This window comes from Trichomycterus rosablanca, chromosome 4 (assembly GCF_030014385.1).
Source record: "Trichomycterus rosablanca isolate fTriRos1 chromosome 4, fTriRos1.hap1, whole genome shotgun sequence".
In the NCBI taxonomy this organism is placed as follows: domain Eukaryota; kingdom Metazoa; phylum Chordata; class Actinopteri; order Siluriformes; family Trichomycteridae; genus Trichomycterus; species Trichomycterus rosablanca.
The window spans coordinates 8,840,907-8,854,313 of record NC_085991.1 but is presented as its reverse complement, the minus strand read 5'-3'; the positions used below and the strand labels follow the sequence as shown (position 1 = coordinate 8,854,313).

Genomic DNA, 13,407 nt, shown 5'->3' with positions numbered 1-13,407 from the left:
CAGGATACAGCGTGAGGGGAAACGCAGGAGAGGAGGTGTAAACACTGGGACATGGGCTTAATTAATATAGTTTATATCAGAATACACCGGCGCACACACACGTTTTACAGTATTTCTGATTTGATCGTCCTCTACAAAACATAATACCCACGCTGCATTGCAAAATTATTAATTAACCTCCAACTTACTACAGAACAAGCCATATACTGTTCGTGTTGCCAAATCCACTCAGATTCATTCATTTTTTCTCTTTGATTTTACGCTCACATCAGCGCACAAACACTTTGATCACTCGCTACTTGTTGACGAGCATTTTTGGACGTGGTATCATTAAACCCCTCGTCACTTCTGTTTAAAAAAAAAAAAAGAAAAAAAGGGAGACCAGAGAAGCTCGTCTGCGATTCCAGTTGGTGATGGATCGTGTAGTGTGAAACCCCCTATCGCCGATCAGTCGTGTAGTGTGAAATATACACCGACTGAAAGACTCCCGAGTGCAAAAGATTCAGTCATGTAGTGTGAACTGTACAGCGACCCGACGACTTGGAAAGTCGTGTAGTGTGAACTTGGCATTACCTGGGGAACACATGGCACCAGGATGGACTATGGGAAGAAGACAAGCCGGCGGAGGCAGTGTCATGCTTCGGGCAATGTTCTGCTGGGAAACCTTGGGTCCTGCTATCCCATGTACACCCTTTCATGGAAACGGTATTCCCTGATGGGTGTGGCCTTTTTCAGCAGGATAATGCACCCTGCCACAAAGCAGAAATGCTTCAGGAATGGTTTGAGGAGCACAACAACGAGTTTGAGGTGTTGACTTGGCCTCCAAATTCCCCAGATCTCAATCTAATGAGCATCTGTGGGATGTGCTGGACAAACAAGTCCGATCCATGGAGGCCCCACCTCACAACTTACAGGAGTTAAAGGATCTGCTGCTGACATCTTGGTGCGAGATACCACAGCACACCTTCAGGGGTCTAGTGGAGTCCATGCTTCGACGACTCAGGGCTGTTTTGGCAGCAAAAGGGGGACCAACACAATATTAGGAAGATCGTGTGTAGCTCTGTGTGTGTAAACTGACATGCTGGTACAGATTTCATCATGCCCCATTAATAAAGTATGTTCACCCTTATGTGGGTACTTCAGCAATCTTGGATTTACCAAGCAAGCACTGAACTGGATTGAACCAAGGTTAATATGCAGAACAATTACTGCATGTTTAAAATGACTTGTAAGAGAAAACACACTTCTGTTAAAGTCTGTAGGCTGTGGCATTCAGACAGGAACTCATGGTATTTTCTGACAATGCTGTTATTGTGTAATTAGGGAACAGTGTATGACGGGACTAAATATATTTTGTCTAGACACACCCACAACTATTAATTCCACTAGATTACAGAGATTTTCTTGTCCTAACAATTTATAAATAATTACATATGTATATACACCGATCAGCCATAACATTAAAACCACCTCCTTGTTTCTACACTCACTGTCCATTTCATCAGCTCCACTTACCATATAGAAGCACTTTGTAGTTCTACAATTACTGACTGTAGTCCATCTGTTTCTCTACATACTTTTTTAGCCTGCTTTCACCCTGTTCTTTAATGGTCAGGACCCCCACAGAACCACTACAGAGCAGGTATTATTTAGGTGGTGGATCATTCTCAGCACTGCAGTGACACTGACACGGTGGTGGTGTGTTAGTGTGTGTTGTGCTGGTATGAGTGGATCAGACACAGCAGCGCTGCTGGAGTTTTTAAATACCGTGTCCACTCACTGTCCACTCTATTAGACCCTCCTACCTAGTCGGTCCACCTTGTAGATGTAAAGTCAGAGACGATCGCACGTCGGTTATCTTCTAGACCTTCATCAGTGGTCACAGGACGCTGAATACGGGGTGCTGTTGGCTGGATATTTTTGGTTGGTGGACTATTCTCAGTCCAGCAGTGACAGTGAGGTGTTTAAGAACTCCAGCAGCGCTGCTGTGTCTTATCCGCTCATACCAGCACAACACACACTAACACACCACCACCATGTCAAAGTCACTGCAGTGCTGAGAATGATCCACCACCCAAATAATACCTGCTCTGTAGTGATCCTAACAAAGTATGTAGAGAAACAGATGGACTACAGTCAGTAATTGTAGAACTACAAAGTGCTTCTATATGCGTAGAAACAAGGAGGTGGTTTTAATGTTATGGCTGATCAGTGTAGTCAGGAAAAGCTAGGCTGTAAAAGCTAGATTACCAATTCCCATGTGACTCTTAAACCAGATCACTGTACTATTTCCAGTTCGGAATCGGTGCGTCATGATCTTAATTAACAGAACATTTAGGCTGAATTGAACACTTAGCAAGCATCAAATTTCAGTAGTAATGCAGTCGTTTCTAAAGCAGGATTATGTTTATACCACAATACACACAGTTCCTTAAAATAGAAAGACATTTATAAGTGATTTTAAAGATACCTTTAGTAGTGGATTCAATTGACACACTCATTGGTAGTGTAAGGTGTAGTTTGGGACACAACCTGCTTTAAGTGCTGTCATCAACTGGTTTTATAAAAGGTGTCCCATCTAACAAAAACTATTTCCTAACCAGCCTTAAGCTAAAATTACTTTTATACATATATACATATACTTTCATCATAGACCACATTTGTCTATGTTGGCATTGTAGTAAGATGGTAGGTACTACAACAATAATTTTATAATGGTAGCTCTACAATGGTTTGTTTGTTTGTTTATTTAAAAAATGCATTTTCTCCCCTTTTTTTCCCCCTTTAGCGCGTCCAATTGTCCAATTGCCCGATTGCGTCGTGCTTCCTCTCCGCCTGTGCCGATCCCTGCTCTGACCGAGGAGATCGAAGCTAACCCACGCCCCCTCCGACACGTGGGCAGCGAGACGTATGCATCTCATCACCCACCCATTGACGAGTGTCGTGCCACCTAGCGTTGTGTGCGGAGAGACACACCCTATGAGCACTCTTTCCTCATCTCAGCCAGCAGAGGTCGTAATCGCACCAGTCTGACAGAGAGAGACCCATATCCGGCTTAGTCCCGTCCATCTCAACAATTTTGTTCAGATTGTTGATCATGTGGCCGCTCAGCCTCAGCCGGCAAGGCAGAGCTGAGATTCGATACGATGTATTCGAGATCCCAGCTCTGGTCGCAGCGTGTGTTTTTACCGCTGCGCCACCTGAGCGGCACTTTGGTTACATTCATGACAGAAACGGTAGTATCTTCAGTTTACCTCACTTGCATGTATTTGGACCGTGGGAGAAAACCGGAGCTCCCAAACATGCAAACTTCACACAAAAAGGACCCGGACCGCCCCGCCTGGGAATCGAACCCAGGACCTTCTTGCTGTGAGGCGACAGTGCTACCCACTGATAGTCATATTATTCTTCCGTCTTCTTTTTATTATTCCACCGTATTCGTCCGCAATTTTCAAGATATCGACCCCGTTCCAGCCCCAAATCATCCAGCCCATTCGGGAATGGACTGCTTGTATACAGCGTTTGGGTCCGCCCGCCCGTTCGCCCGCCACGCCCGTTTTTATACACTTTTTCCCCCTATTGACTTCCATTCATTTTTCGAAAAGTTCAAGATATCAACGCCGTTCCAACTCTCAATCGTCCGGCTCATTGATGACACCCCGACTTGTAAACAGCATTTGGATAGGCGCACCCGTTTGCCCACCACGCCCGTTTGTTTTGTTTTTTTACAATTTTTGGGCCAAATTGTCAGGTTTTTTTCATCCACAATTTTCGGAATATCGACACCGTTCCAACTCTAAATCGTCCGGCCCGTTAATGGCACCACCTCGTGTACACAGCTTTTGGATTTGCCCGCCCGTTTACCCGCCACGCCCGTTTTTTTTGTCCCATTCACTTCCATTCATTTTTCGAAAAGTTCAAGATATCAACGCCGTTCCAACTCTCAATCGTCCGGCTCATTGATGACACCCCGACTTGTAAACAGCATTTGGATAGGCGCACCCGTTTGCCCACCACGCCCGTTTGTTTTGTTTTTTTACCATTTTTGGGCCAAATTGTCAGGTTTTTTTCATCCACAATTTTCGGAATATCGACACCGTTCCAACTCTAAATCGTCCGGCCCGTTAATGGCACCACCTCGCGTACACAGCTTTTGGATTTGCCCGCCCGTTTACCCGCCACGCCCGTTTTTTTTGTCCCATTCACTTCCATTCATTTTTGGAAATTTCGAGATATCAACTCTGTTCCAACTGTAAATCGCCCGGCCAGTTAATGACACCCCGACTTGAACACAGCATGGGCATACGCACCCCCACCCGCCACGCCCCTTTTTAAAAATATTTCGAGATATCAACTCCAATCCAACTCTAAATAGTCCGGTCCATTAATGACACTGGGAAATTGATGCAATTTTTGGATAGGCACACCCGCCCGGCCGCCACGCCCGTTCGATAACGGATAACGACGACGTTCCAACTCTAAATTGTTGATGGCGCTCCCGACTTAGATACAGCATTTGGATACGTGCAGATGCCCGCCCGCCGCGCCGCAATCACACTCTCTAGTTATAAGTGTTACTTCTTGCATTGACATTGTGTGTATGTGCAGGTGGGTGTGGGTGCGTCATCTAATGGGCACCAAATCATTACTGCACCACTGGACCCACTGAACACATATTATTGCTGTGTATCAGTGGTGTAGTTAAGGCCAGACACATTGTACCAGACTGTTTGTGTAGCATCTAATAGTACGTATATTTAATTGTAGTGTGCTGTCACAATACACCAGGTGGAACAGCATCTATTCAAAGCATTTATTTTTATGTTATATTTAAAACATTATAATGCTTATTGTTGGACCTTTAAAAGCTGCCAGACCTCTGTTTGGTTTTAAATCATTATAATGAGTTTCGTGTTAGTAGGAACAATACTGTGTGTATTGAATTCCACTTTCCTTTACCATGCTTCCTCATTTTTCTTACCTGGAAATTGGGTGAAACAGTCCTTCCCAGTTTACAGTACACCTCGTGTAGCAGAAAGTACATGCCCATTGTAATGTCACAACACTAATTCCTGTTAATGTATGTATGTATGTCCTGCCTGAATACTGACGCCAACAGATGCGATCCTAAGTCACATTCACTATTCTATGCGACGTTAGTTTTACACCAGTAAAAGGTAGGAGCCCAGTCTTCAGCTTCCTGAGGAAGAGAGATTCAGCCTGTGAAAGGGAAACATCAGCACTGATGTGTCCCTTGCTTATTCTTTTCCTCTCTTGCTTTCTCATTGACAATAGAAAAGAGCTCCCAATAAAGAAGAGCAGAAAAAGCATTTACCTCTTCCTCACGGTTCAGCAGGATGAGCTGGTTGTCAGTCAGGATGCAGTACTTCCTTTCCCAGACACTGGGCTCGGAGAAGGGGGACTGACCACAGGAGAAGCGATGGCTCGGAGGCCCCTTCACATCTGCACACAGGAAAGCGAAGAGACACCTTAGCAAAGATATGCATGTGGAGAGCGCTGGATCACTGGCGACTGGCACACCAAGGTTCATTTGTCACACTAAGGTCACACACTCTAATATTTGGTTGGACCGCCTTTAGCTTTGATTACGGCACGCATTCGCTGTGGCATCGTTTCCACAAGCTTCTGCAATGTCACGACATTTATTTCTGTCCAGAGTTGCATTAATTTTTCCCCCAAGATCTTGTATTGATGATGGGAGATTTGGACCACTGCACAAAGTCTTCCCCAGCACATCCCAAAGGTTCTCAATGGGGTTCAGGTCTGGACTCTGTGGTGGCCAAACCATGTGTGAAAATGATGTCTCATGCTCCCTGAACCACTTTTTCAATATTTGAGCCCGATGAATCCTGGCATTGTCATCTTGGAATATGCCCGTGCCATCAGGGAAGAAAAAAAATTCATTGATGGTTCAGTATATTCAGGTAGTCAGCTGACCTCATTCTCTGGGCACATAACGTTGCTGAACCTAGACCTGACCGACTGCAGCAACCCCAGATCATAGCACTGCCCCCACAGGCTTGTACGGTAGGCACTAGGCATCACTCTGGAACAGGGTAAATCTGGACTCATCAGACCACATGACCTTCTTCCATTGCTCCAGAGTCCAATCTTTATGCTCCCTAGCAAATTAAAGCCGTTTTTGCCGGTTAGCCTGACTGACAAGTGGTTTCCTTAAGGCTACACAGCTGTTTAGTCCCAATCCCTTGAGTTCCCTTCGCATTGTGCGTGTGGAAATGCTCTTACTTTCACTATTAAACATCCCTGAGTTCTACTGTAGTTTTTCTACCATTTGATTTCACCAAACGTTTAAGTGATCGCCAATCACGATCATTCAAGATTTTTTTCCGACCACATTCCTTCCTCGAAGATGATGTTTCCCCACTGTCCTTCCACTTTCTAATAATGCGTTGGACAGTTCTTAACCCGATTTTAGTAGTTTCAGCTTCTCCTTAGATGTTTTCTCTGCTTAATGCATGCCAATAATTTGACCCTTCTGAAACAGATCAACATCTTTTCCACGACCACAGGATGTGTCTTTTCACATGGTTGTTTAACAAATGAGAAGCTACTCACTGCATCAGTTAGGGTTAAATAACTTGTTGCCAGCTGAAACAATCACCCATGCAGTAATTATCCAATGGGAGGCTCTTACCTATTTGCTTAGTTAAATCCAGGTGGTGACCTTTTTTTGGCCAGGCAGTGTAAGTTTACTTGTAGCATAGTCTTGAACAAGACTGAAGAAAACGCACAGCTACCTGACACTAGGGATGTGGTAATATTCCCTGGACAAGGGTCAATCTTTTGCAGAACATTAAACCCCAATTTACTCAGTTATTTTCCAATACAGTAGCCCAGTAAAACCATTAAACTGTGCTGAACTCTACACGACCAAGTTGTGCACTTATGTTGTAGTGCAGCGGTTCCCAAACTGGGGGGCAGAAGCATAGCTAGGGGGGCGCGTCTGACTGAAATTAAGCGCGGAACCAATGTTCTAACGTCGGATTTCTTTTTACGGTGGACGATAAACAAACCGTGTTTTCAGGTGTGTCAGGATTCATTCTGACAGAGAGTCTAGATCGGGGAGTCCAATACATCTATCGCTCAGTACACGCTGGGATAGTTCGTCATTCAAACAGATCAGCAAGACTGACATGAAACGTGGCCACTGTTTGTTTAATTTGCGGTTTGTTACCATGACTTCGCCTCAGTCCGCATAAAGCAGCGCTGATCTGGTGGAGAAGTTGTAACCTACAATCTGACATTCATATGAAGTCGAGGGCCTCTGCTGGACCATTTGGAACTTCCACATGATTGACAGCTGTTTCGGCTCAACCTACATGTGTGAATCAGCCTTTTCCCTAAATATGGGTCCATCCTTACTGATAAACACCTGAAAAACTGCCTGAGCATCAGCAGCTCCTGTCCAGATACATAAACCTGACTGATACCATTTAGAGCAAATCATCAGAATAAAGTCTAAGTGATTTTTCAGTCACTTGCTCTGTAAATCTGAATGTCAATACAGGAACTGAAGCGCATTTTAAAAAGCTTCAAAGCTTTTTTGAAAAATGATGAGGGGACTGTAAAAAGGAGATGGTGATGACCTGTAGACTGAAACAGTAGATCTCAAGCCATGAAAGTGTGGGCACTCCTGGTCTAGATGTACAGAATGGAGAGGTATTTGACAGGGATAAAAAGAAAAACAGCCACTAATGCACTGATAAGACGTAAACTCTCACAAAATGGCACAGATTGAACTTTATCTTTTTTTGCAAAGTGTTTTTAATTTTTGAAATAGCAGACTAATTGAAGGAGCAGTTCAGTGATGTCAAAAAGTAGTTTTATAAAGTCAAGTACAACAGAAATGACTGATATAAAGGTTTTTTTCTCAACAAAGTTAAAATTGGCAGTTAAAAGTTCATCTTCCAACGGGGGGCGTGACAGAAAAAGTTTGGGAACCACTGTTGTAGTGTATAAGTATAACCAACAGGGGGCGGTATTGGAGCAAATATCCATGGCAAGCGTCATTCATTCAGGCATCGCCAACAGATTATAAAAATACAACTGCTAAACACTTTGCTAATGATAATGAAGTCGAATAATTCGCAATTTTCGGGAAAAAAATCGGATTTTAAATGCTTTACTTAAATGTATTTGGCTTGATAGTGTTTATAATTTGCTTATAACAACATTAGATTTAAATTAAACTATTAAAATGTAAACTGAATGTCGAACAAAAAAATGGCATTAGCATTAAGTTAAACAAATTTTTTTTTTGTCATATAAGATAAAAAATAACTTATCTTTTTATATGTATTTGTATGTTTTATAGGTAGAAGAGACACTTAATGTTTAGGTTCCGGTACATTCTCTCTGTTTCTTAGGCTTTTTCCTCACAGATTTAGTCTTACTACTTTATTTTCTCTTTATTTTATTTTATTTTATTTTATTTTTTTAAATACTCAGCATCTTTCCTTCTGACTTTTCCTCGCTGTCCTTCCTAATTAATATAAAATTATAATTTTAATATTTTAATATCTATGCTACTTTCATATTATAATAATATTATAATATTTAGCTATCTTAGTTTTTCAAAATGATGAAAACGCAATGAGAAAACGAGAGCAGTTGTAGCCTAGCGGTTAAAATACTGGACTAGTAACCAAAAGGTTGCTGGTTTAAGTCCCACCACTGCTAGGTTACCACTGTTGGGCCCTTGAGCAAGGTCCTTAACCTTTAGTACACTGTCACAGTACTGTAAGTCGGTTGGATAAAAGCGTCTGCTAAATCTCGATTATTTTCAAATTTATTAACGATTCTCAATTCCATCTGCAATTTTTCTGTTTGTTCTTAATGCTATTGAAAAAAGAATTTTTTTTTATTGCATTTTAATTGTAAAGACTTTAGAAGTGCAAATAAATTAAATATCCTTTCAAGGGACTCGAACTGTGCAAGCACAACAAAATTTGTACCGAAAATTATAACAATAATTAAAACAAAATCTTAGAAATCTTAATGCCGCTCAGGTGGCGCAGCAATAAAACACACGCTGTTCACCAGAGCTCTCGAATAAACCGTATCGAATCTCTGCTCTGCCTGTTGTTCAGATAGGGGTGGGATTAAGCCGGATGGGGACTCTCTCTCAGACTAGTGCGATTACGACCTCTGCTGGCTGGTTGGTGGCGCCTGCACGGAGATGGGGAAAGAGTGCTGTAGGGGGTGTGGACCTCCGTGCACAGTGCTGTACCGCACTGCGCTCGTCAAGTGTATGTGATAAGATGTTCGATTGCTGTGCACGTTTCGGAGGGGTCGTGGAGCAGCCTCGTCCTCCCCAATCAGGAGCAGGGACAGGCATTAGTGAGAGGATGATTGACGGGTAGAAATTGGATGCGCTAAAGTGGGAGAAAAGGGGGTAAAAAAAGAAAGAAAGAAAGAAAGAAAGAAATCTTAATTAGCTATATCCTTTTTAAGAATAGTTGTGTTCGAAAACCTAGTGAGCTACCTTGCTCTGTTACTGCCTACATAGGCAGCTGCCTAAGTAGAGAGGATTCCTATAAGTCATCACGCACTACTTAGACAGAGATTACTAAGCTAACAAATTTAGCATCATGCCATTCAAACCAATGGGATGAGGTGGCACAACGCACTAGCATGTTTAACCGTGTACCGAACATTTGAAAATAACTCAGTTTTTTTGCCCCGCATCGTCCGCCATATTTGTTACTTTTTTTTGAGAAAAGCCATGCCACACTGAATGCTGGGATTGCCTTCATCGCTAATGAAGCATCGGATGCTTACTCATTATTCACCGAAAATACTGTTTACATTTAAGATATCTAACTAGGCAGCATTTTAAGGCATCTAGGATTTCGAACGGCCTACTCCTCGGATAGGATGAAGTAAAATGCTGTTTATGTAGAGAGCTCACTAGGTTTTCGAACACACCCCCTGTGACTAAGGTTAGCGCACAGACCTGTGAGAGGTGACCTGTGAGTAACATCGTGTGAAAACGTTAATTCGAATTAACCGAATTAATCGTGAGAATCGTCCAGCACTATGTTAAATATGCTGATTCAATAAGAAAAAGCTGAAAATGTTCTACAGTTGTAATATTTTTATTAGCAGATTGGGATTATTAATGACATTAACCTCCTCTAAATTAATCTACATAAAAACCTTATGTAGCAGACAAAGTTACATAACAATATTTAGCTAGTAAGTGTCTAAAATGATTTGTCTTTACTTGAAGGTAGCCCTTCAAGTAAACCTGTCGTTTTTGTTTTGGTTTTTTAATATAGTAGTAGAATAAAATCAATGTGAGATGTTAGACCTAACCTAGACCTATGGGGGAACTCCCTATATATTTATCCATAGGACATTGCTGCTGGCCCATACCGATCAATAATGCAAAGTGTGTCTTCCCTGTAGCTATTAATAAACTAATTTCGATAATTTATTGGGATTTCTGTGGGTGGGCATACATTTTTTATTGGATGGATAAAGGTTAAAGTGCAGCCCTTGGCTGAAGTGTTAATTAAGATAGTGAGCATCACATCTGCCAGGTTGCCAGTGTTGAATGACTGAGCAAGGCCCTTAAGCCTCAGTTGCTTGCATTGCATCGAGTCACAATTGTAAGGATTTCACGGCTGATCATTGAGTAGACAAAGGCGCCCATTGGCGCATTTAAAGCTTCATTGTGCTGGAAAAGTTAGTTCCGACTGACAGGATCAGAGCGCGGTTGATTAAAACAGAGGACGGGTCAATGGAACAGGTTAGAGGTGGGTTGCCCAGTGTTACACTTGATCTGGAAAGTGGTCCATTGGCAGCAAATCGCGCCAACCAGCCCATCTCTTGACAGTGGGCGAGACTTCTATTTTCTTCAGACCTGTTTGCAGACTGCTATTTTTCCAGGCTTGTTATCAGCCTATTGTGATTTACAGCTAAAGCCCACTGAGACGCACTGGCCTTTAAACATAATGAGTGAGAAAAAGATGGAACGATAGGCTAAAATAAGACACACAGGCATGGCAGAGGAAACCACATGAGATACACACAATGCCCAAACAGGCAAATGCAAATCAAGAAGTGGAAAAGCTGAGTAGGTGTAAAAAGGACAGTTAGAAAGCACTCTAAATTGACGTTGGCACGAGCCGTTTTTTCCATCTACTGCTAAGCAAACACGGAAATAATGACCAAATAAACACATGCTTTTATAGCCACTCCAAATGAGACAGAAGGAGGATGAGTGTGGCACAGGAGAAATGGAAGCGGGCCTAGAATCTGAGCTGCTTGTTCTCACCGCGAGATGCCAGCTCGTACTGGGAAGGGCTTTCTGCCAAGGAAGCATATGGTACTGTAGATAAAGAGCCTCCTCCAGACAGATCATATGCCATTCACAGACGTGTGAAATGACAAGGAAAGCAGCCCACAGTAATATCAGATGGAGCCAGTGCCCTCCCAGACTGAGGTCATGAGTTTGCAAATGATTAGTGGTGAGCAATGGGATTACCAGTCTTAGTTATTTCAACATTACAGTCACCTTCAGAATCATCGACACCTTTGGTAAACATTGGTAAAAAAAAAAAAAAGAAACCAAAGGGAATGTCTTTCAAGAAAATGAAAAACCAAACCCCATCTGCACCCCTGCATTCAGTACTCTGTGTAATCTTCCTTTGCCAACCTACCAGCAAGTCCTCTCTCATTATGCTTAATGAGATTACAGACAAGAAATCTGAAAGCTCTTCTCCATTCAGTATCTCTTCAGATCCTGTAGACTCCTTGGTCCTGTTCTTTAGACTCTCTTTTTTAGCTCAGCCTACTCACTGGATTGAGATCTGAGAAATTTGGAGGCAACACCTCAAACTCCTCAAATCATTGCTGAAGCATTTTTGTTTTGTGGCAGGGCGCATTATCCTGCTGAAAGAGGCCACAGCCATCAGGGAATACTGTTCCCATGAAAGGGTGTACATGGTCTGAACAATGCTTAGGTAGGTGGTATGTCCCAAAGTAACATCCACATGGATGGCAGGACCCAAGGTTTCCCAGCAGGACATTGCCCAAAGCATCACACTGCCTCTGCCGGCTGGCCTTCTTCTCATAGTGCATCCTGGTGCCATGTGTTCCCCAGGTATGCGACGCACACGCACCCGGCCATCCACGTGATGTAAAGGAAAACGTGACTCATCAGACCAGGCCACCTTCTTCCATTGCTCCGTGGTCCAGTTCCGATGCTCACGTGCCCATTGTTGGCGCTTTCGACGTTGGACAGGGGTCAGCATGGGCACCCTGACTGGTCTGCGCCTAGGCAGCCCCATACGCAACAAACTGCGATGCACTGTGTATTCTGACACCTTTCTATCAGAGCCAGCATTAACTTCTTCAGCAATCTGAGCCACAGTAGCTCGTCTGTTGGATCGGACCCATACAGGCCAGCCTTCGCTCTCCACATGCATCAATAAGCCTTGGCCGCCCATGACCCTGTCGCTGGTTTACCACTGTTTCTTCGTTTGACCACTGCAGACCGAGAACACTCCACAAGAGCTGCTGTTTTGGAGATGCTCTGACCCTTGTCAAACTCGCTCAAATCCATATGCTTGCTTCTAACACATCAACTTTGAGGATAAAATGTTCACGTGCTGCCTAATATATCCCACCCACTAACAGGTGCCGTGATGAAGAGATAATCAGTGTTATTCACTTCATTTGTCATACACCTGGTTGGTGTATATTCTGTGTATATAGGTATAGGTAACCCTCTCAAGTAAAATATACAAAGAGCATGCTTTAGTTAATACAGATATTGCTTCTGGACATTTTGACCCATCTTTAACAAGGGTGCCAATAATTCCTCCACTGACTGCGAGTCCTTCTTCTTAAACGCTAATAAATCAGGGCCCAGTACGTCAGTGCGACACCATAAAACTGTGTTTTGTCCATGAAAAATGACACAACCCATTTACAATCTACTGTTTCACAGTGTTGGCAAACTCAACGGCACTGGCATGGCATGGGGTTATTTCGGGAAGTATTTTAATGGCATTCCACAAAAGCTTTGCTGCTGCTCATCCTCAAGAGAGCAAGTCCTTCACCTGCTATTGCTCAAACTGGCAACATGCAAATCTCAGGCATTCTCTTGGGATTCTTTGAAGGCCAGTGGATAGTAGTAATAGCTAGTCTAGTTCCCTCTCCGGCAGCTCAAAAGCTGTCTCAAAGGCCTTTCATGCAATTCTTGAAAGAAGTATGATGCCATTTTCAGTATCAAGAGACCCAATTTATAAACCCTTTGCATCTCTTATTGGGCTATGGAACGCATTTTTAAATTAAAAGCATAACGCACAATACAAGGCTTTATAGTTTAACATGCTTTTGATTAGAAGATGAGAG

The 13,407-nt window shown here is 43.0% G+C and overlaps 1 protein-coding gene across 1 annotated transcript in view; it reads right to left on the bottom strand.

Annotated features, from left to right (window-relative positions):
- rasal2 (RAS protein activator like 2) overlaps positions 1-13,407 on the bottom strand; it is a 95,467-nt gene that overhangs the window by 66,408 nt on the left and 15,652 nt on the right. Inside the window, exon 2 of the mRNA XM_062992847.1 lies at positions 5,336-5,463. Within this exon, the coding sequence (XP_062848917.1) occupies positions 5,336-5,463 (128 nt within the window). The remainder of the gene's footprint in view (positions 1-5,335; positions 5,464-13,407) is intronic.